Source organism: Mus caroli, chromosome 2, assembly GCF_900094665.2.
Source record: "Mus caroli chromosome 2, CAROLI_EIJ_v1.1, whole genome shotgun sequence".
Taxonomy (NCBI): Eukaryota; Metazoa; Chordata; class Mammalia; order Rodentia; family Muridae; genus Mus; species Mus caroli.
The window spans coordinates 48,480,978-48,504,370 of NC_034571.1; the positions used below are offsets into that span (position 1 = coordinate 48,480,978).

The 23,393-nt window shown below is 34.6% G+C and overlaps 1 protein-coding gene across 8 annotated transcripts in view; it reads right to left on the reverse strand.

Annotated features, from left to right (window-relative positions):
* Positions 1-23,393, reverse strand: part of Prpf40a (pre-mRNA processing factor 40 homolog A) — a 52,108-nt gene that overhangs the window by 26,260 nt on the left and 2,455 nt on the right. For all 8 annotated transcript variants that reach the window (XM_029469545.1, XM_021181647.2, XM_021181655.2 and 5 more), the window contains exons 3-5: positions 11,565-11,645; positions 10,463-10,493; positions 9,052-9,068 (exon numbers count right to left, since the gene is read on the reverse strand). In XM_029469545.1, the coding sequence (XP_029325405.1) occupies positions 9,052-9,068; positions 10,463-10,493; positions 11,565-11,645 (129 nt within the window). The remainder of the gene's footprint in view (positions 1-9,051; positions 9,069-10,462; positions 10,494-11,564; positions 11,646-23,393) is intronic.

Below are 23,393 nucleotides of genomic sequence, written 5' to 3' on the forward strand. Positions count from 1 at the left end.
TCTGGACCTTCGGAAGAGCAGTCGGGTGCTCTTACCCACTGAGCCATCTCACCAGCCCCAAGGTACATATTTTTATACTCTTTTTTTTTTTTTTTTCAGAGCCTGTGAAATATATCAAAATTTTGTTAGGAATTGCATCACATATTTAATTTTGGAAGTTTAGCCACTTGTATAATATTAATTCTGCCAATTCAGGAATCTTTTCATTATTTAATATGTTCTGTCACTTCCTTTTTTAATATCTTGAAATTTTTACTATATCCTATTATTTCTTTAGAGTTATTTTTAGTGGGATGGCCCCCCCATTTATTTGAGAATAAATTGCTGTTATACATGAAGGCTGTATTTATAGACCAACCTGTTATAAGCAATGAGACTGAAGCTGTAATCAGACAGAGTCACTGCTGAATTCTGTCAAACTGTTACTGGAGCCTGTAACTAGTTTATTAGGTTCAACATTTTTCTACCGGGTCTTTTAAGGAATCTTTTAAGGGTTGAATTCATCCTTTCTTATTTTTATCCCTTTTTGTCTTTTTTTTTTTTTTTAGTATAATTGAGATAGCTAAGACTTGGAGCACTGTATCAAATAAGCCAGGGGACAGTGGACATCCTTGTCTTGTTCTTGATTTTGAAGAAAATGCTCTCAGTTTGTCTCCATTTAATATAACATTGTCTATTGGTTGGTTGAAACTTGGCCAAATGCCTTTTTGGTGTCAAATGTAATGTAATCATCTCTGTCTTTAGAGTTAACTTATATGGTATTTTACATTTAGTAACTTATAAATGTTAAACCAACCTTGCCTTTCAGGGACGAAGCTTCCATATTTGTAACTTATGTTCCTGAATTTATTTTGCAAGTATTGAGGCATTTTTGAATCCCTGCTCAAAGGGTCTGTAGCATTCTTTTCTGCTGTTGCTGTCATCTTTACCTGGTTTTAATATTAAAATAATACTGGCTTCATAGAATGAATTTCTATACAGTGTACACTTCGTATACAATTAAGATATAACAACTGAGATCTTCCTTGACAGTTTGGTAAAATTCAGCAGTGAATCAGTCTGGTCCTAGGCTTTCCTTCAAGGGGAGTCTTAATTTCAACTTCAATTCCATTGCTTGTAATGACTTGGTTTAAGTTAATTGTATCTTCAGAATTTAATTTTGGTAGGTGATACAGATCTTCAAGTTTCTGTTTCTTTTCTTATGTGTTGTCCAGGTTGTCAGAGTACTGACATCCACAGTAATCTATAATAGTGCACTGCTGTTAAATGTGTCTTCTTGTCTGTCTCTGTCTCTCTCTTTTTGGTTGACTGTTTTGAGTCAGCGCCCTGGAGCTCTTGCTCATGTAGACCATGCTGGTCTAATACTCAGATCCTCCTGCCTCCTAAATGTTGGAATGTATATACCACCACATTGCCCCCCCCCCACCCCCCAGCCACTTCTTTTTGTCAGACTGGGTAAAGGTATATCAATCTTAGTAACTTTTCAAAACAGCAGTTTTGCTTGCTAAATTTTGCAAATTGTGCTTTTAATCTGTATTTCATTAATTTTTTCCTATTTTATTTCTGTAATCTGTGTCTGATCAGCTGCTTGTTGTAGCTAGCAAAGATATAAAAATTAATATTAAAGGATAGAAAATTACCATGTAAATGGAAAATATAAACATGCAGGCAGAGCAAGCCTTCTTATCACACAAAATCAACTTTAAGCCAAAATTAGTTAGAAGTGATAAAAAGGTCATGTATTAGTCAGGGTCCTCCCAGGAACAGAACTTAGTGTGGCTTATAGGCTGTGGTCCAGCTACTCCAACAACTGCTATCTATCAACACGCTCAGTGTAGGAGGCTGGATGTCTCAGCTGGCTCTCAACATGTGCCAGCATTAAGAAGAAAGTTCTGCTATCAGTGAAGAAGTGAACTTGTTAGTCAGAGTTATGAGGGGTCAAGTAGGCAAAAAGTTCCTTCTTGTATGTCTCTACTGTAGGCCACCTCCAGACGGTGTGTCCCAGATTAAGATGGATTTTCCTACCTTATCTGGATGATGGTTCTTCCTGTAGTTCTTTCCAATTCAAATGATTTAATTAAGGAAAAGGCAAATCTCTTACAAGTGTACCTAGCTTCTTAGGTTTTAGTTTATTTCAGATATAGTTGACAACAAAGAATTGCTATCATGGGGCACTACATCTTACTAGAGGGAGTAATTGGTCAAAATGTAACTGTAAATATCTATGCACCAAATACTGAGTGAAGTCCCCTAATTTTATAAAGTGAACAAACACCAAAATACATAAATGAGCATACAGTTCCTAACAACAATCAATAGTGGGGATTTCAATAATACACTCTAATATTTAGATTGGTCTTTAAAACTAAGACCAGATAATGAAACCTCAGAGCTAAAATATATTATGTCTAAATTGGGCTTAACAGATTGAATATTCCAATCAACAGATAGAGAAATAACAGTTTTCTCAGCAGCACATGGAAACTTCTCCAAAATCGATTATGTCATAGAATACAGACCAAGTCTCAACATACCACATATGTGCATATACTAGATAATTCCTCATGTTCTTTAAGACCATAATGGAATAAAACTATAAATCAGCAATAAGAGAAACTATAGAAACAAACAAAAATACTTAGAGACTAGACTATCCATTTTCAAAGGAATATTGAGTCATACAAGACACTTGAGGAAATTACAAAGTTCAGAGAAATGATAATGAATACACATCCATGCAGAACCTCTGAGACACAGAGCCACGGCAGTCCTGACAGTTTATAACAATACGTGATCATATTAACAAACAAAACAAAACAAAACCCCAAAAAACCCACCAAAATCAAAACAAACAACGTAATGATGAGTCTCAAAGATCTCAAATACCTGTTTAACACAAGTGATTAGTGTCAAACACAAGCATGCAATTCTCAAATTTTTCCTAATTAATTATTATTTGCTGTTTATTTTAATACTATGGAAATGTCAGACAAAATACAAATTCAAACAATTTTAATTGAGTTCTAAATTTTGGTAAAGCAGCAGAGAAACTTCAAACCACCAACAATGCATTAGGTCCGGGAACTGCTGACAAAGAAACATACAATACAGTGGGACTTGAAAAGTTTGCAAAGAGAGACTTGAAGAAGAGGAGCTAGGGGGTGTGCCATCCAAAGCTGATAATGATCAGATGAGAACAATAATAAGCTGATCATTTAAAATAAACAGAAAGCAGCCAAAGAATTCAGCATGGATCATTCAGCAGTCACTTGGTATTTTAAAGAAAACTGGAAAGGTGAGAAAGCTTGATAAATAGGTGGGGTGCTTAGTGAACTAACCAAAAATTAAAAACCAAAAAGACAACAAAGACCCTCTGAACCTTCATTTCCTTATTCTACACAAAACCATTTCTTGATAGAATTATGATGCAGCACATAAGAAATGGCTCTGAATCCTACTGCATCTGAGAAGTATGTTCAGCAAACTGATGAGCTGCACAAAAAAACACTTAAACGACTGCAGCCAGGAGTGATCAACAGAAAGTGTTCGATTCTTCCCCCAAATGCTTAATCACACATAATATAACAACACTTCAAAACTTAATGTATTGAATTATGTAGTTCGGTATTAATATCTGATTGCTTTATAACCATGTCTTCAAACACTCTGCAGATTTTTTTTTTTGGGCAGGGAATACACTTCTATAATCAGAGAGATGAAGAAAATGCATTCTAAGAATTTGTTAAATCCAGAAAGACTTTCCTGCAATGGGAATAAACAAACTTCATTTTGATCTAAAATTCATGATCTGAAACTGTAGAATTTTTTCTTGATCATCACAATTATGATCAAACTGGTTTCATCCAAGAGATACAAGGATAGTCCAATATACAAATCAATAAAAGTAACAGCACATAAACATGATCTAAGACAGATACAACAAAGTTCTTTACTATATGTAAGAGAATGACTTCAATAAAACTCAGTATGTTTCGAACTGGGGTTGCAGCTCAGTTGAAAAGGGCACAGACTCAGCTCCACATAACCTCGTATGGTGATGTTCCCATATAATACTAGCACTTGGGAGGTAGAGTCAGGACAATCACAAGTTCAAGAGCAATCTAAGCTACAGAGTTCCAGACAAAAACAAAACAAACAAACAGATAACACCAAGGAAGGGTGGAAGAAAGAAGCATGCCTCAGCATTAAAATACAGTGTATATATGGCACATGCAGTAAAACCAGTATTATACGAAAGGAGAAAACCTCAAGGCATCACTTCTAAAGTCTCAAGGGAACTCTTTACCTTTCTACCTATATTCAACAAAATGCTTGGAATCTGAGCAGTAGAGTAAGATTAAGAGATACAAAAATGAACCATTAAATTATCTACTTGCAAATGACTCTATCAATACCTAAGAGACCACCAAAGACTCCCCAGAAAACCCTCAGACATGACATTTTCAGTAAAGTAGTAAAGTGTAAAATCCAACATGCAAAATTAGTAGCTTATATAGATTATTATATAGTAATTTTTGTATATACAAATATTGAACATCCTTGAGAAATAAAGAAAACAATACTATATACAATAGCCTCAAAACATAATAAAATATCTAGGAACACATACAACTAAGGAAACTCCACAATGAAAACTTCATTAACACTGAAAAAAGAAACCAAAGACACTAGCTGACAAAAAGACCTTCTATGTTCCTTGTTTAGCAGATTTTGTATTAGGAAATAATCTATTATCAAAAGCAATGAAGATCTTGAATGCAACCCACACCAAAATCTGAAAATCAATCTTCAATCAATTCTAAAATTCATATGAATATCCAAAGCACTCTTCAAAAAAAAAAAAATAAATCCAAGGACTTGGGCTGGAGAGATGGCTCAGTGGTGAAGAGCACTGACTGCTCTTCTAGAGGTTCTGAGTTCAATTCCCAGCAATCACATGGTAGATCACAACCATCTGCATGTGGTCTGATGCCCTCTTCTGATGTGTCTGAAGAGAGCACTAGTGAATACATAAAACAAAACAAAACAAACAAACATAAATATATATATATATATATTTAAATCCCAAGATTCAGGAATCAGAGGCAAGAAATCTGAGTTTGAGGCCAGCCTGGTCTATATAATGGGTTCCAGGACTTTTAGGGGGACATAGATAGACCCTTGCTCAAAAGAACAAAGGAACAATCAAAAAAGGAGTATGCCAACACCTAACTTTAAATTTCACTAAATAACCACAATAAAAAATTAACAAAAAAACACAGCAAATCAAAAAGGAAAAACCAGACATCTGTATTAGTTAGTTTTTCTTGGTGTGACAAGATCTTGATAGAACATTCTAAAAAGAGAATTTATTTTGGTTCAAATGTCAAAGTCCACCATAGCAGAGACGGTACGGTGGGTGCAACAAGAAAGAGAAAGCACCCTCTCCTTTTCTCCCTTTGATTCCATCAGAACCTTCAGTCTATAAATTAGTGTTCCACAAATTCAGTCTTTCTCCTTAATTTAAACTCTGAAAATTTCTCACAGACACACCCAGAAATTCACCTCACAAATCTTCCTACATGAGTCTCCATAAAGCTCAGCTGATAATGAAAATGACAACTGAGGAAAGAGGTTACAGGGGGATAAAACAAATCAAACAAAATCCCTTGTCTTGTTATGGTTCTATTGCTGTGACGACACACCTTGACCAAGATAAAGGAGATATTTAACTGGGTTGGCTTACAGTTCAGTGGTTTACTCCACTATTACAGGAAGTATGATAACATGCAGGCAGACATGGTGCTGGAGAGGGAGCTGAGAGTTCTACATCTGGATCAGCAGGCAGCAGGAAGAGACAATAAGCCATTAGGCTAGTCTTGAGCTTCTAAAACCTCAAAGCCCAATGCCAGTGACACACGTTTTTCAACAAGGCCACACCCCCAAAGAGTCTATGGAAGCTATTTTCATCCAGACTACTACAAACCTCAGGTATATGAAGCCACTCGATTTAAACTAGGTGTAAAGTAAAGAGTGGAAATATAACAGCTTCAATAAATTATGCCTGGAAAACTGGATGGATATCCACTTAGAATGAAACTCAGTCTTCTGGAACTTCATAAAAATCAATGCAGTGTAAATCCAAGAACTTAAGCAATACCTGAAACATTAAGACTAATAGGAGAAACATTTCAGGGTAAAGACAATTACTCTAAGTCAGGAAATAGTACAAGAACTGACAACTTGATTTTATCAAATTAAAAATTTATGTATAGCAAAAGAAACAACAGTGTAGAATGACAAATTACAGAATGGTAGGAAGTCTTTGCCAGATATTCATCACACAGATGAGGAGTATCCAGAATACATAAGAACTCAAATACCAAAATAATAGTACAATCAATAAATGGACAAGTGAACTGAGCAAACAGGTTTTGTTTTTGTTGTTTTTCAAGACAGTGTATCTCTGTGTAGCCCTGGCTGTCCTGAAACATGCTCACTCTGTATACTATGCTGGCCTCCACCAAAGAGATGTGTATGCCTTGGCCCCCACATAGTTTTAAATTAAATTCATGTACCACCACACCCAGAAAGCAGACAACTCGTAAGTAAAAAAGACTCCTAAATGTATGAGAGAATTACTCAATATTTTTAGCTAAGAGGGAAGTGCAAAGCTCTAACTCCTGGCAGTCAAAATTAGAATAAGAAAAGAAAAGAAAAAAAAAAAAACAAACTACAAATGTTGTCAAGATTGTATGGGAAATAGGAACTCTAATATACTGCTGGGAATGTAAATTAGTACGGCCACTTCAGACACATGATGTTCTTCAAAAAACTCCTAAAATACATTTTGTATACTGTTTTTCAGTTACATTCCTGAAGGAATCAAGTCAAAACACAAGGGAGACTTGCACATTCACATTGAACAGGATAGCTTTGAGACAGACAACTTGTACAATTACCCTCGGTTCCTATAAATAATGGAGAACTAATATAAATGTGTGTCTATAAAATTAACTCATAAAGAAAATAGTCATTTTTGCTTGCAAGAAAACAAAACAAACTGGAGATCATAATTTAAACAAAAATATGTCCCACCGATAAAAATATCACATGCTGAGGGCTGGAGAAATGGCTCAGGAATTAAAAGCACTGGCTGCTCTTCCTGGTCTACAGTTCAATTCCCAGCACCCACATGATGGTTAACAATTGTCTATCGTCCCATGAGATATGATGGTGTGCATACATGCAAACATAGCACCTATATACATTATATAAATAAGTAAACCTTAAAAAAAAATCACATGCTCTATTGTATGTGAAACCTAGACTTAGAAAAATGAGCACTTATTTGAGAAAAGGAAAGGGACAAACAAAAGGGGGATAAATATACTCAATGTTAATTATATGCATATATGAAAATATTGTAGAAACCCATTATTCTGTATATAACATGTTAATGAAAATAAAAATATTAAGGGAAACTTTTAATTATTTTTTTACTACAAGACAAAGAGCTTAAAGTACTAGTATATAAATAAAATACTAACAACTAGAAAGCTTTCTTCACATATAAAGCAAGCTGTTAAATAGTTACTAATACTATTACATTAATGTCTATTAATAAATACACAAAAAAAATCAGAGAAATCTTTCTAGTAAATTAAAACTATGAGATTTAAGAAATAAAATTCCTTAAAAGGACTCAAGCCATGTATAACCAAATGGAAGTTTACTTTGCAAAATCTAACAAAGACTTGGATAAACAGTTTGCATGAGGCAATTCTAGAAGTACTTGAGCCTCTAAAACATTATAGGGATGATATAATATTCTATCTTAAAAAAAGTAAGAAATTCTATTCTAACCTTCCTTGGCTTCCCCTATTTCTTGGCCATGATGATTTGTTACACACACACCGTACTATTTTTGCACGCACACCAAAGTAATGTCTTTGGTCATGCTGTTAAAGTAACTAGGAGGCTCTAACCATAGCCCAGACAAATAGAGTGGCCTGATCTTGGATTTTCCAAGCTTCAAAACTGTATGAAACATGTCTCTTTTCTTGCCTTTGATGGGTAGGAGGTGGGAGTTTCACTGTAAATGCAGATATATACCAGAGAAAGACTCTAGAGTCTCTATTGCTCTCTGCCTTACTCGATAATCCAGACGTTCACTACTGTGTTTGGCTAAGCTGGCCAGAGCTCTTGCCTGTAACCCCAGTGCTGGGGTTATAGGCATATAGAAATAGAGATTTGAAATTAGATTCTCATGCTTGTACAACAAGCACTTTTACCACAGAGCCATCTTTCCAGCTCCTAAAACCTCCTTTTCTTCCCACTCTCATCCTAATTCTTGTCCTTTTATTAACTCATGCACAACTCCTTGTCTTTTGGTTTGTTGAAGCACTAAGTCAGATAACATTTGCCACAGTGATGTCTGTCAAAGTAACTGAGCATGAAATCTCCGGTACCACTTTCATCACCGGAAGGAGACTCTCACAAAGGCAACTAATTTTGCATTTTTTATCCACCTTTCAGCACAGCAAACTCAGCCTTTCTCCTGTGCTTATTCTTCTTGGGAAAGACAGACTTCTTTTCTCAGCACCACCAAGAAGTCTCAACACAGGATGAGGGGTGGAGTCACTATGAATGCTGAGGCTAGATCAAGTAAGGCATCTTCCAACTGCTTACTAACAGGGAGCCGCCTCTGCCGATGAGGAATTCCTTCCTTATCCTTCATCTTAGACTTTACATTTTCTATAGCACATAAGGGTTCAACTCAAAAGTGATGGTCTTTACCATAGGGGTGTTTACATTTTATCTATATCTTGGCAGTGATTCGTCTGCCAGAGGCGACAGGAACACCAAAAACCTGTTTTCTTTAAAGTAGTTGGTCTTCATGAACAATCTTTCCTAACATCCATCAAAATTATATTTTAAAATAAAAAAATTCAACATTTGGCACTGAAAACTAAAGATGGCTTAGCAAATAATCTCCAGAAACCAAGGATAAATTCAGCATGTAAATGAAATATAAGGAAGTGTACTTACTGCACCAGATGCTGCACCTAAAAGACAAAATATTCAGTGGTAAGTGAAAGGCTCCTCAACAGTTCCAATACTTATCATTGTTTCTTCCTCTTTATTCTTACTAAAGCTTATGAGCTGTCCTATATTACCTGTTTGCTTGCTTTTCATCCCGCAAATAAAACATCTATAGCATAAAGCATTTTCAGAACTTGAGCTTTCAATCTCCAAAGTTAATTGTCAGCTGCCAAATAAGAAACATTCATTATGCTTTCTGGCTGTTCTTAAGTGTCGATCTCCCCTAAACTCCTTTCTTTATTATATATGTTACTGAAGTACAACAATGCTCTATTCTCTAATTCCTGCCAAACTCAGTCACTTTGATCCTATGCATGCGCAATAAGATACCACACACTCCTGCTTAAAATTCAAATTACAATTAAATCATTTTCTTAAAATAGTGGTTCCTGAATTGTACTGAGCACATTTCAAGTACTCAGTTACATGTAGCGAGTAGCAACTGTATTCGATAGTATAGGTTATTGAACATTTCCACCATCACATCAAAGTTTTGTCAGTGCTGTCCTATACTACTGTATAAATGTATGGCACACATATATATCATATGTGGGATACACACACACACACACACACACACACACACACACACACACACATCTTTATGTTGATGCATGTGTATGTGTGTATCTTTATGAGGTAAATTTTCAGGTGTTAGTGATAAAACGCACACAAATAATGTCTAACTTTAGCAACCAGTCAACTTAAAATAAGTAAAAGAGAAAGCAAAGATTGTAAAACAGAAGTCCAAGAAGAACAAATACAAAGAACAAATATTGTGTAAATATTCTGACTTTTTTTGTTGACAGAGGCATTATTGTATTTAGTAGCATATATAATAAAGAAAAGGAATTTAGGTGAGATTGTTAAACACTGAAATTCAGATCAAATGTTCTAATATAAATTTTAAGTATTTAATAATAATCACAGAATATAAAAAACGAGAACCAAAGAATTTGCACAATAAATCTGACTTAAGGATTCAGTTGTGAGTACTATCTATTGTCAGACATTGAGAAAATATTAAGAACTAACCATAAAGATCAGTTTAAAAAGCTATTTAATTTTATGTGCATGAGTGGCTAATTATTAGCACATATGTATGTATGCCACATGCATTCCTGGTGCCCAAGAAGGACATAAGAAGGCATCAGATCCCCTGGACCTGGAATTACAAGTGGTTGTTAACCATTTAAGAGTGGGGAATGAAGGCTAGGTCCTCTGGGAAAAAACAAAACAAAACAAACAGCAAGTACTTCTGCTGAACTATCTCTTCAGCCCCAGATACCACTTTCATTCCTCCTTGTAATATGACTGCATCTTTCCAAATGAAGTCCACCATACATTGTAGACATACCTGCTGCTACATCCATACTATTTACTCCAGGCTGCAAGAAGAGAAATTAAATTACTAACATTTGAAATCATTTAAACTACATTTTATAGAAACAATGCAATGTAAATCAGTTTCATGTGTAATCTGTAAGCCAGTAAAAGACTAATATTTCTAGAGATTTCAACTCCCAGGCTCGCTATATATTTCAAGAGATCATCAAAGTTGGAGTAACTTAATTACTTTAAGACACTACATGGTTATGCAGAACCACAACCTTCCCATCTCAATTCTGAAATCTCCAAAGCTCTGAAAAACAACTTCTACTAATTAGGCAACAAAACTCATCAATATTAATATACTAGAAATAGAGCCTTAAGACTCCTCAACATATTGTTGTAAGATAGTAATTTGACTAAAACACTAAAAATTAATAATCTAAATATGTCATACCCATTCATTAAAACCAATAGGATCTCAGGAAATAAACAGGCTTAAGCAAGTATCACAGCATTTTATTTATTTATTTATTTATTTATTTATTTATTTATTTATGGTTTTTCGAGAAAGGGTTTCCCCGTGTAGCCCTGGCTGCCCTGGAACTCACTTTGTAGACCAGGCTGGCCTCAAACTCAGAAATCCACCTGCCCCTGCCTCCCATGTGCTGGGATTAAAGGTGTGCGCCACCATGCCCCGTTTTTTTTTTTCCCCACAGTATTTATATATCACCAAATTACTACCTAAGTGTGACAGTTGAGTCTCTATTCAAGAACAGTCTAAGTGAATTTGCAACAAGTTTTACCAAAATAGGCATTTCAAAAAAATTAAATCTTCTCATTTTTAAGTTGAATGTCAATTTTTACTAGCACTTAATAAATTAAATGCCATGTTTAAAAATATTATTTAACTACTAAAATGTTTTCCCCTCACAAATGGTTTACATGCCTTATTTCTTACAGAACTAGTTTTACCACTGAACATGTATATATGTTGCACTGTAATGCTTCATTACAATTTCCACATTACACTTTAATTTTGGGGTGTCCAATAAAGTACATGTACATTATTATTTATATATGAAAGTAATCAAAACACAGAAAATAATTATTTCCATAAGATTACCAACCGGTAAGGCAGGTTGCATGGAAGCCTGAGACATATGAGACATCATCATTCCTGACATTACCGAAGACATCATTCCAGGCATCTAAAATAGAAGTTAAAAAAATGGTTACTATGTAAGATCAAAACACTTTCTTTTCAAGGACTGTAAGTATCATACAATTTAAGAATACAACCCACTGAAACTATGCTACTATATGGATAATATGCTTAGTAAGTGCTTGTTGAATGAATGAAGTAGTTTCTGATGATCCTGTTCCGATACTTACATCACAAATCATATGTATGGTAAAAAAAAAAACCAACCAAACAAAAAAAACTTAAGAGTATTTAGAAGAACAGACTTTGTATTATTCTAAGTCAAACTTGAGACTATTCATTTCCTTTTATTCTTAATTAAACAATTTCTTCCTTTTTTGGAACAAGAGAATAATAAGACAAAAAAGTTTCAGTTTTTTTACCTTTTATTCTTAAATCTGTACTAAATAAACTTTACAGTAGTCTGGTCTTTTTCAAAGTTGTAGACCAAAGGTGCTTAAAATCTAAACACTGACTTGAAATTTATATAAATGCCTTTTACTTATAAATACAGAAAAGTACATAAATATCTGATCATACTAGTTTTGAGAATTTATGTTAGTCTGTTAAGGACAGCAATTAAAATCTGAATAAGGACTAAGGATGAATAAAAATCATGAAAATTTACTTTCTGAAGGATTTGATCAAAATATTCACCTATGTTACATAAAATATAGGACCATATAAGAATTTTGACTGTAATATATTGAGTATCAAAAGAATCTAAGAAAACTTGTAGGTTGATAAAAATTTAAATAACTACCACACTAGGACAAGGAAAGTGGTTATTCAAATTTCAAATTAAATGAACAAGTTACAAAACAGGAACAGAAAAAATAAACACATTGATCAATAGGAAAATAGGTAAGAATATCTATGTTCAGTTTTATTACTTGTGAAAATGCAAAGTGAAATGGGCTAGAATACCTGTAGACTAGCATGGGGTTAACATTAAAAAAATCTGCTAAAAATTACTTAAACTATTGGGTAGCAATATGGTTAGAGAATTTGATAGATTACTTGGAACGTACACTCAAAATAATACTTTATAAAAAGAATAAGATTTGAAAACAAGCACAGACGCCTCCAAAATTTAACTAAAGATTAAAAAAATATACATATTAAGGAAAAGGAAATAGCAAACACAGACAGATGCTCCCAAAGCCTCTATCTAAGAACTCAACAGGTAACATGAGAAAGCCACAGTGGGAATCTAAGAGTCCAAACTAGAACGCTAATATAATTTCAGAAGTGCAAGTTTTAAAAACCTAAAAGAAAAATAGTAATTTCTCCTAAGGGTGAAATAAAAAGTATTTTTAAATGTATAGTACTAAACAAAACAAAGCAAAAAACTCCATCAAATATTACCTGCAGTAACAATGGTCTGAGTAAACTAATACAACGTCAATTGAAATATTTTGACTTTAACATAAAGACAAAAATCCCATTTTAAAAAAGCTACAAAACTGCCATAATAGAGGTGCAAGTTTTAGTCCAGATCAAAGAAACAATAAATATTCAAAACCAAATAAAGAACACACAGACTTTGACATAATTTTCTCTTTCACTGTCCTTCCCATTTCCCAAATTCTTAAACACTTCACAATTGTTCAGTAGTGCAGAATTCAGTTATGGTTAGAAAATGAGATGTGATAGAAAATACAAAGGCACGGTTTTCTTCAGCATTTTCCATTAAAGTCCTGACAGGCAAAGCTTAGTTACAAACTTATTTGTGAGCTTTGAAATTTTTATGTAACTAAGTAAATATTCTAAAAGTGAAACTGATGGTATGAATATGAAACTAAAGAACATCTTTATGCTATGCAAGATACAATATTTCATACAAAACTACTATTAAAATTTTGGTTTATCTGGAGTTCTCAGCATTTTGAACATGGTAGAATGACCTATTTCCCTGAGCCCCTATTATCTACTTAGGAAATGCTACAATGATTCCTATTTTTATTATTCTAAACACAAAACACACAGGGACATTTTTCATTTGCTATCTCTGAAGTTAAATTCTTTACAAGCAGTTGGATTCAGTTATACTAGTTACTTGGCAGAACCCCCAATTTGAGACTAATGAAATTGTCTGTAATGCATTCCTTTTGCTGTTTTAATATCAGTGTTAATGAGAGTGAATCCAGGCTGTAAGTGTACAGAAAGTGTACACTTTTAAATACTTTTAAATACTCAGCAGTGGTTTATCTTTTCTTCTCAAACCAAAACTGAGGCCGGCAAGTTTCTTTGTTGTCTTTAGCATGGGAAGTTAAAAGTTGCTGGCATCACATGGAGGGCATAGCCAACTCTACTTGTAAAGTCTCTTAGAATTTTTACTTGCCACCCCCCCATTGTTAGTAAACCTTCAAGTTCAATAAAATGACGTATTTGTTAAAAAAGAAAAAATTCTTAATCACTATACCGCCATAGCAATTTCACGAAACACATCATTTTCTAAGCACAAATGGCTATTCATAATAGCATAATATGAAATAACATTATTAATTAAAAATGCTGGGTATTTTTGTTTTTTACAAATTTCCATTTCTTCTACTTTGGCCAATATATAAAGTATTATTTTAAAAATACAACTGTTATTTATTAAGACCAGAAACAATGTTTCGGGAAAAGTATAACTGGGAGTAACAGTCAATGTTCTTAACCACTGAGTCATCTCTCCAGCTCTGGAGTCGGGGGAGTTTTAGAGCCAGTTTAAGATATACTCAAGCTAGGTACTGTAAATGACCCTCATCATAAATCTCTTACACTTAAGGCTGAGGAAGAAAAATCCATTCAGGATCAGCGTGGACAATTTCCCAATCAAGTTCTTGCCTAAAGATAAAAATAGGACTGCAGATGTATGATCAGAAGTAGAACACTTGTCTAGTATGCTTGAGGCCTTGCATTCACTGTGCAGTAGTGAAGGGATAGGGATAATAGATAGACAGAAGAAGCACAAGAGAGAGGACACAAATCAATGAATAAAAAGGAATGCCAACCACACAACCTATTCTATTGCTCTTAGCATCCCAGAAAGCTTCTAATGTTAAATATAAATGAGTGCTTTATCACTTTATATACTTTAAAAATAAAAATAGACAATAAAAGCAGCATCAATGCTACAGAAGCTGAACAAAGGGCCGGAGAAATGACTCAGCTTTTAAGAGCACCGACCACCACGCTTCCAAAACTCTGGTTCAGTTCTCAGTACCTACTCGGAGGCTCACAATCCTGTATCTCTTCATAAGGGGAGCGGATATCCCCATCTCAAAATAGCAACAATTACAAAATAAAACAGACTAATGTAAAGTGAAAATATTTTCTGTTAAATATATATATATATATATACATACACGCACACACACACAGTAAACAATGTTTTCAATTTAATATATAGAAAATATTTAGTAAGACAACCATTATTCAAAGTCAGTTTACTAAATATAACCTACAAACTTAGAATTTCTAAAGTAAGTAAAAATAGTTTTGCATTCCAGATTCAGTAACCTATGGCCAACGCAGGTCTGAAAATATGTGAAAACTTTAAAAACAAATCCACAAGTTTCGATGCCAAGAAGCTCTTGCTGACAGGAGCCTGTCCCGAGAAGCTCTGCCAGATCCTGATCTGATCAATACAGATGAGGATGCGCTGAAGGAGCTGAAGGGGATTGTAACCCCACAGGAAGAACAATATCAACCAACCAGACCCCTTAGAGCTCCCAGGGACTAAACCACCAACCAAAGGAGGGACCAACCAAAGGAGCCGGACCCAGGGCTACAGCTGCTTATGTAGCAGAGGATGGCCTTATCTGACATCAATGGGAAGAGAGGCCCTTGGTCCTATGGAGGCTCGATGTCCCAGCATAGGGGGATGCTAGGGTGGTGAGGCTGGAGTAGGTGGGTGGGGGAGCACCCTCACAGTTGCAGTGGGGAGGGGGCATGCATGGGATATGGGTTTACTCAGGAAAAACTGGAAAGGGAGACAACATTAAAAATGTAAATAAATAAAATAACCAATAAAAAAATCCACAAGTTTTAAAATTATGTGGTTTTCTTAGTACACCTGCCATAGCTGTAGCTCCTACCAACCAGTCTTGCATACTAGATCTACCTTTGATGTATTGCAGTATGTGTGTGTTTAAGTTCAAGTAACCCTCATTTTACTTAACAATGGCCCCAAACCCTATAGGAATGATGCAAGGAAGGTATCAGGGCATAAAATTCCCAAGGATAGATAAACTCTAGAATTACAAGGCAACACAGCAGGGCATCTTGAAAACAGTGAACATGTATATATGGTTTGGTTTTAGGAATCCTCATGGAATCTTGGAACATACATAGCTAATAAGAAAACTTCTGAGGTGGTTACCTCAACTGATTACATAATCTCTCTCTCTTTTTTTTTTTTCCTAAGAAAGATTTCTCTGTATAGCCTTGGCTGTCCTCAAACTCAAGAGATCTGCCTGCCTCTGCCTCCCAAGTACTGAGATTAAAGGCGAGTGTTAGGACTGCCTGGCTTAATTTTACAATTTTGTATATAGAACCCAAATGAGCTCAGCACAGCTACTGTCAGACAAGCAGAATTCCTATCCTAGCTTGACTACTTAACAGCTTTGGGACCTTGGGCTGCTATGATATTGACCTCTCTGGACCTTGATTCCTCATTAACAGTAAACATGTTACCTGACAGGACTTATTGTAGGAAATCAAATACAATAATGAATGTAAGGCAATTAAAATAATGCTCAAAGCTACTAGATAAGCTAGGAGCTATTGAAGTTGTCTCACCATACTCATAATTCTAGCACCATTTAATGGATAACAAAAATCTCCAAATGTTCATCTCATAAAAAGTGGTATATAATCTATGCATTCCCCTGGTAAATTTTAAATCATGTCTAGATTTCTTACATATCTAATAAATCTTAAATGCTATGTAGTTATTATATTGCAAAAAATTTCTGAACACATTCAGTATAGACACAAATCTTTCTCTAAACACTTTTGTCATTGGTGACTAAATCTAAGTGTAGCACCCGAAAACATGAAAGACCAACTAACAATATTATTGCTGTTCTTAACCTTTTACAATAAGAGAACTTTCTAATAATCCTTCTTCTCAGCCATTCTTTGTCTATTTCTCAACTTTGTTTTTTTTTTTTTCATTAAAGGCCCATCTAGTGAACAGCATAAACTTAACACCTCCAATAGAAATCAATACATGTAATAAGAAGTCAAATCCAGACTAAGTACCACATTTAATGCTGGTTCTGCAATGTTAGTATAAAATTCACTAGACCATCCAGTTACTAAATATAACCTGGACAAACTGGGCCAACAGTTTTCAGACAAGAAGATTAAATTCGGTAAGGTATATAAATTTCTCAAAGCTTATACAAACATGACAAAATTATAATACTTTACAACAGATTATACAACATAAATATAGAAATGTAGTGGAATGAAAATGAGTACTACTTCTTTTTTAATTGCAAGGAAGTTCTAAATTCAACTAGAAAAACATAAACAATAGTGGCTCTTAAGTTTTAAAAATTAAAGACTTTAAATTTTGTACTAAAATTGTCATCTAAAGTCTTCTTTAGGACACAAGACCATTATAATCCCCCTTTTATGTTCTTCAAGATAGATTCAATATTACTTCTATCTAAGCCTTTATACTTTTTTAGTACTAAAAGGGTACGCTGTAACATTAAGTACAGCATGCTTCACTTAACAGCAGACACGCTCAATGAAAAATATAACATGTGATTTTGTTATTATGCAATGTGTAATACAGAAACTTAGATGACACAAGTCAGTCAGTCAATCACTGCATGTACCCTTTTCATTTATCAAGAGGTCCAGTGAACATTAAGATGTATGAGGCTACTGTTCATGTAACATGTAATTGTTACAAAGAGTTTTTTTTGTAAATAAAGTACATTCCAAACCAATAAAAAGCATAGCATAGTAAACACATAAACCAGAAATAGTGTGTAAGTATATAAATCAGCAATATAGTCTATTGGTACCATTAATAACTCAAGTATTATACACCATGAATGACTTGTATGAGATAATCTTTAAATGACTGGTAAAGTAACACATTATCAGAAACACACAAGCATTATTTTGTGCTATGACCACAAGACTGCTATGTCATTGGGTCATTACTGTACTAAATATAAATACTACAGGACACTGTAATACGAAGTATTTTTATATCTAAATATAGAAAGTATACAGTAGAAAATACATCATAAAAATTTTCACTCCACTGTACTCTTGTCAGACTACTAGCATACACGCAGCTGTTAAGTTGACTGAAACATTACTGAAGTCTCATTTACAACCTTCCCAGACTACACAATGAAATATGTGATTCTAAATCCATGTTGTCAAAAGGAATGGAAGGTTCTGAAGATGAGGACCTAATGAATGTCTGTGTATACAGTAGCAAGAATTTATTAGAAAAAAAAAAATCAAAGTTTAAAATAAGCCATACAAAAAATTTTATTTAACTGAAAAATTAGAGCCTTAGGTACAGTACAGAAAGCTGTATTTCAACCCAGGACAGTCCTCAACTGCTAGCATTACAGTCCTTCAATATACTGCCTAACAGCAGCAAACCCATTTAAAGCATACTCAAAAATAACAGATGTAAGCCCACTAAATTATCTTTATTAACTGCTAATTACAACTGACCACACCTTAAAGTAAATGAAAGAAAACACATGGTAAATTGACTAGGCTCATGTCCACAACATTTCTAAGTGTCCAGGAATATTCTGATACTCTCAGTATCATGGTTTGTATATTCTTATATTCTTGGACCAGGGAGTGGCACCATTTGGAGGTGTGACCTTGTTAAAATAGGTGTGACATGGTTGGAGTAGGTGTGTCACTGTGGGTATGGGCTTTAAGACCCTCACCCTAGTTGCTTGGAAATCAGTGTTCCACTAGCAGACTTTGGATGAAGACATAGAACTCTCAGTTCCTCCTGCACCATGCCTGCCTGGATGCTGCCATGCTCCCACCTTGATGGTAATGGACTGAACCTCTGAACCTATAAGCCAGCCACAAGTAAATTTATTTATTAAGAGTTGCCGTGGTCATGGTGTCTGTTCACAGCAGGAAAACCCTAAGACACTCAGTAATGCCAATCAATTCACACATGCTCTTTTAAGATCAAGATACACATGCCATATTTATATGAAGAACATTAATAAGAGACATAGATGTCTAACAAAATATGAAGATATAAGATAACCAAATGAAAAACTAGGAACAACTTCAACAAGAGAACATAATCTACCCATTCTTACTTACAAACCTTCAAAACAGGTCCATTTTTCTAGGTAAACACTGGGAAAAATGGGGTGAAGGCCTCCTAGTACACATCTGTATTAGAAAGTTCACTAAGTGTTGGTATGCATGACTGAGATGTTCCTAGCAAGGTGGTGGGCAAGACTGAAAAATACCTTGCAACACTTTTACAACTTTCCTGTGAGACTCACAATAATCTCAAAGAGAGAAATAAAGTCCATTCTATCACCACAGAGGAAAGTCTTCTTGGATCATTCCAAACATTAAGTACTTAAAAATATTGCTGCATTTCAAGTTTTGAATGAGTTCATATTTAAACCAGTTACCATCTAAATATAACTGAAATGAGCCCATTGTCATCTTATGAGCAAAACAGTCAAAATCGAACCACAGTATAAAAGTGAAAACATCTGCCCCAGGATAATGTTCTTTATAACGAAAAGCATCTGCCTGAGAAGTAAATGCAAAGAAACTACCTAGATTTGGGGATTTCAAGTAGATAACCTAAAAATTATTATGTGCCTTTTAATGACCGGCTAATATTAAAAATAAAATAAAGCATCTCATTAGTGAGATATATTTAAATACCAATAGATTGATTTTTCTCTGCAAAGCCTTTTATGTTATAAAGACATAAATGGAAAGATTTCATGCTCAATGACATGACACAGCTAGAAATACACGTGCATATCATTAAGTGGAGGTATTTAGATTTCTTTCTCTCTCTTCCTTCCTTTCTCTCTCTCTCTCTTTTCTTTCTTTCTTCCTTTCTCTCTCTCTCTCTCTTTCTTACTTCCTTCCTTCCTTCCTTTCCTTCTTCCCTTCCTCCCTCCCTCCCTCCCTGCCCCCCCCCCCCCCCCCCCCCCCCCCCCCCCTCTCTCTTCCGAGACAGGGTTTCTCTGTGTAGCCCTGGCTACCAGGCTCGCCTTGAACTCAGAAATCCGCCTGCCTCTGCCTCCCAAGTGCTGGGATTAAAGGTGTGCACCACCACTGCCTGGCTTAGATTTCTTTACCAAAACAAAACAAGACCCAAAAAACCTAATTTATTTCATTTTATCTATTTTTGCTAAATGAGAAAGCCATATGATTCCCATACTAAAAGCAGGGACAATGTAAAGTCACAAGTAACCTCTAGACACACATATATCAGTTACTTTCTAGTGTCCATTGTAGGAAATAGTATCTACTTATTTCATTCATTCAACAAGTATTACTGAGCACCCAGAATGCACCAAGAACTGTGCTCAGCACTGACAATTCAGTTCTTGCTAAGACCTTATAATCTATTACTTGTTAGGAAAATCAGAAAACATTAAGGAAAAAATAAAAGAGGAAAATGTCACTAAGTGCCAAAATAAAACAGTAAAAACTCCAAACATATCAATGTGTTAAATAATTTAGAGAGGAGGTAAAGAGTGTTCAAACTGTTCGAGAAAATAATTTAAGCAAGCAAAGATGTCACGGTGATAGTGATCTTGAAAGCAAGAAGGCAAGGACAGCAGAGAAGCTTAAAGACAAGAGCTAATATAACCATTTAAGGCACCATGAAAAGATTAGTATGACCTCGTATTAGGGAGTATAAAAACATGCATCATTGAATGTTGCTTTGATGTGTATTACAGAAGATCTTTCAAACTTAAAGCTGTGGAATTTAGACACTAGGTCACAGATATACAATACTGGGAATTCTTAAGCAAAGAAATACATTTTACTTTCTATTTTTTGATAGGCGATAGAATTAGCCTTGAAGCAAGAAAAACAGCTCAAAAACAGTTTGAATCTCCAAGGCACGGAATAGGACAACCTGGCTGTTACAGATTTGTGAGTTTGTCTTCTCAGTAATAAAGTTAAGAAAACCAAATTCATTTGTAAGACATAACTACTCACTAATGTAATATCAAAAAATTACCCCCCAAAACAGGAAATTACTTAGGGAGATTTTGACTTCCAAATCAATCCATGAAAGTTTGATAAAGTCAGAAAATTGAACCATGAAGTGTTAATTAACTCTGGAAAGGAGCTCAAGACTTCATCTCATTCTTTCTATAAATCAGAGGAGTGTTACAATCAAGAACAGAGCCAGCTAGGAGCACTCTGTTGGGCAAAAGCAAAATCAGCTGAGTAAAAGTACAAAATGTAATGTTCTTGGTGATTTAAAAGCACATACAAAAAGAAAAGGAAAATGGAAAAGAAAATACTTTAAAGACAAAACATGTTTTATTCTGAATGGATACAGAGAAAGAAAACTTTATACACAATCATATTTTAACAGAAATTTCTACTGGAACGTTTTGAATATTGTTACTATGCAAAAATTTTTTTCAGTAAATATTTAAGAATAAAAAAGACCCCTCCAAAAACAGTTCCTTCTCTCACATACTATTTAAAGCTCATTTATCTGATTTATTTGTACGGTCCTTTCCAGTAGTGTACTCTTTTAATTGTGTAACTGACAAGCATAACTTTCCCCAAAGTTATGTGCATCAGGAGGCAATAATTTAATCTATATGATAGGTAATTGAGATAAGCCTGAAAGCAATTATGGTTAAGTTATGCTTGTTATTTCTAGGTATTTGCTAATAGATTCAGCCTGAACTGGAGAAAATGGCATTCTAGTTTATCTTACACATTAAGGGTAGAAAATCGTGAACATATCACTTCTTGAAGTAACTAGCTGCATTTTAACTTTGCAAACCCTTTTTTAACCCTAGATTATTACTGTCTAGTTTGCATACTGTTTTATAAAGAAGCTATACAATGTCTTGTCATATTCAGTAACATTTCAAAGACCACAATAATCTAGCATTTTCTTTATCTACGGCTGGTCTAAGCCAAGTAACTTAAATGTGGGCAGTGCAGCAGATAACAGGAGGCTGAGCTGTTCCAGGGTCCTGGTACATACCAAAATTCACACCTTTTTTCCCTTGCATTAAAAAAAAAAGCCATAATATGTGCATATATGGACATCTTGTATAATTTAAATCATCTCTGGATGCTACCTAACACAATGTACATGCTATCTCTGTAAGTAACTATATAGTTGTTTCACATGTTAAATGTGACTATGACAAGGCAAAAAGTCTGCTTGTGGTTTGGAAATTGTAATTTATTTTTCATGTACTATAAGCCCATGTTAGATGAAATAATGGACACAGAACTCTGCAGTTATAAAAGATCAACTATTTGTGAAGATTATAAAGCCCTTATTAGTCCCCAAAATCTAAAACAGTTTTTAACAAACTTTAAAAAAGATGAATGGCAAAACTATACAGGTACCCTGCTTCTTCTCAATTATCTTCTCATTATAGTTACTATTAATAATCCTGAGCATATGCAAAGAGAAGAAATGATGCAGGAAAACAATCAGTTCATCATTAAGAAAAAGTACACAAAGCTTTGAGAAAGAATCCTGGAGCCCTTAAGGATTCAGCTTAGCTTTACCATAAGCTAGGACCCATACTCTTAGGTAGGAAGTGGGCACTAGATAATGATCTAATTTTGAGAAAACAACAGCAATTTTCTTGAGACTTTCAGATCTGGTCTCCCAAAGTATTCACTATCCTCACAGAGGAAGAATGCTAAACATTTAAACAGTCAGGTGCATAGAACATATTGGACTAAAAAAAGAAAATAGTAGTAGAAAACCATGAAGCAAAATTCAAAATATCTGAAGTGTGTAAGTAGCAAGTAAACTAATTAGGAATATGGTCACTGGCACAGCTAAAGAGAAAGGGCCATAAAACAAACTGTGACCAGTGTATGCCAATTACTTAAAAAAATAAAATAAAATCTGCACTGTACTAAAAATGAGTAGCTGGCATCTCAGGACTGCTAGTGCAACAGCACCGGGACAGCAAGGGTAAGCAGGCCAACCCCTTGCAAACTTACCTTGCCTGGCCCAATGGACACAGAAGGCCCCAGAAAAGAGAGAAGCGTCTGGCAGTAGCAAATTGTTTTATTTTATCTTTCTGTGGAAAGAAACTAATTTTAAATAAGAACCAGAGCATTAGAGAATAAATATTTTTTAAAGCTCATTATCTAGTTAGAGCAGCTCTACCAAGAAAACAAGAAGGGTTTTGTGCTGCTTAGAGATGGAAAGATACAGAAAAAGAATCAAGAGTTGTCTCTGCATATCCTAGGGAGTTTTAAAGTATTATTATTCGAGAGTAACAGAGCAAAAGAATCTTTTCTATAAGGAACTCCTGCAGGCAGAATCTTTTTAGTTTGGTGCCTTTGAATACAATTTTCTTATACAAAATTAAGGGCTATATTCCAAATATAAAAGAAAACCACTTAACACTGAGCCATTCTACTCTTAAAAGTAAAATAAAACAAGCAAACAAACAAAAAAACACAAGTTCCTGTTTCCGCTGTAAGTTCACCAGTAACTTTAGCCTTCATTGCTTAAACCATTATCAAACTCAAT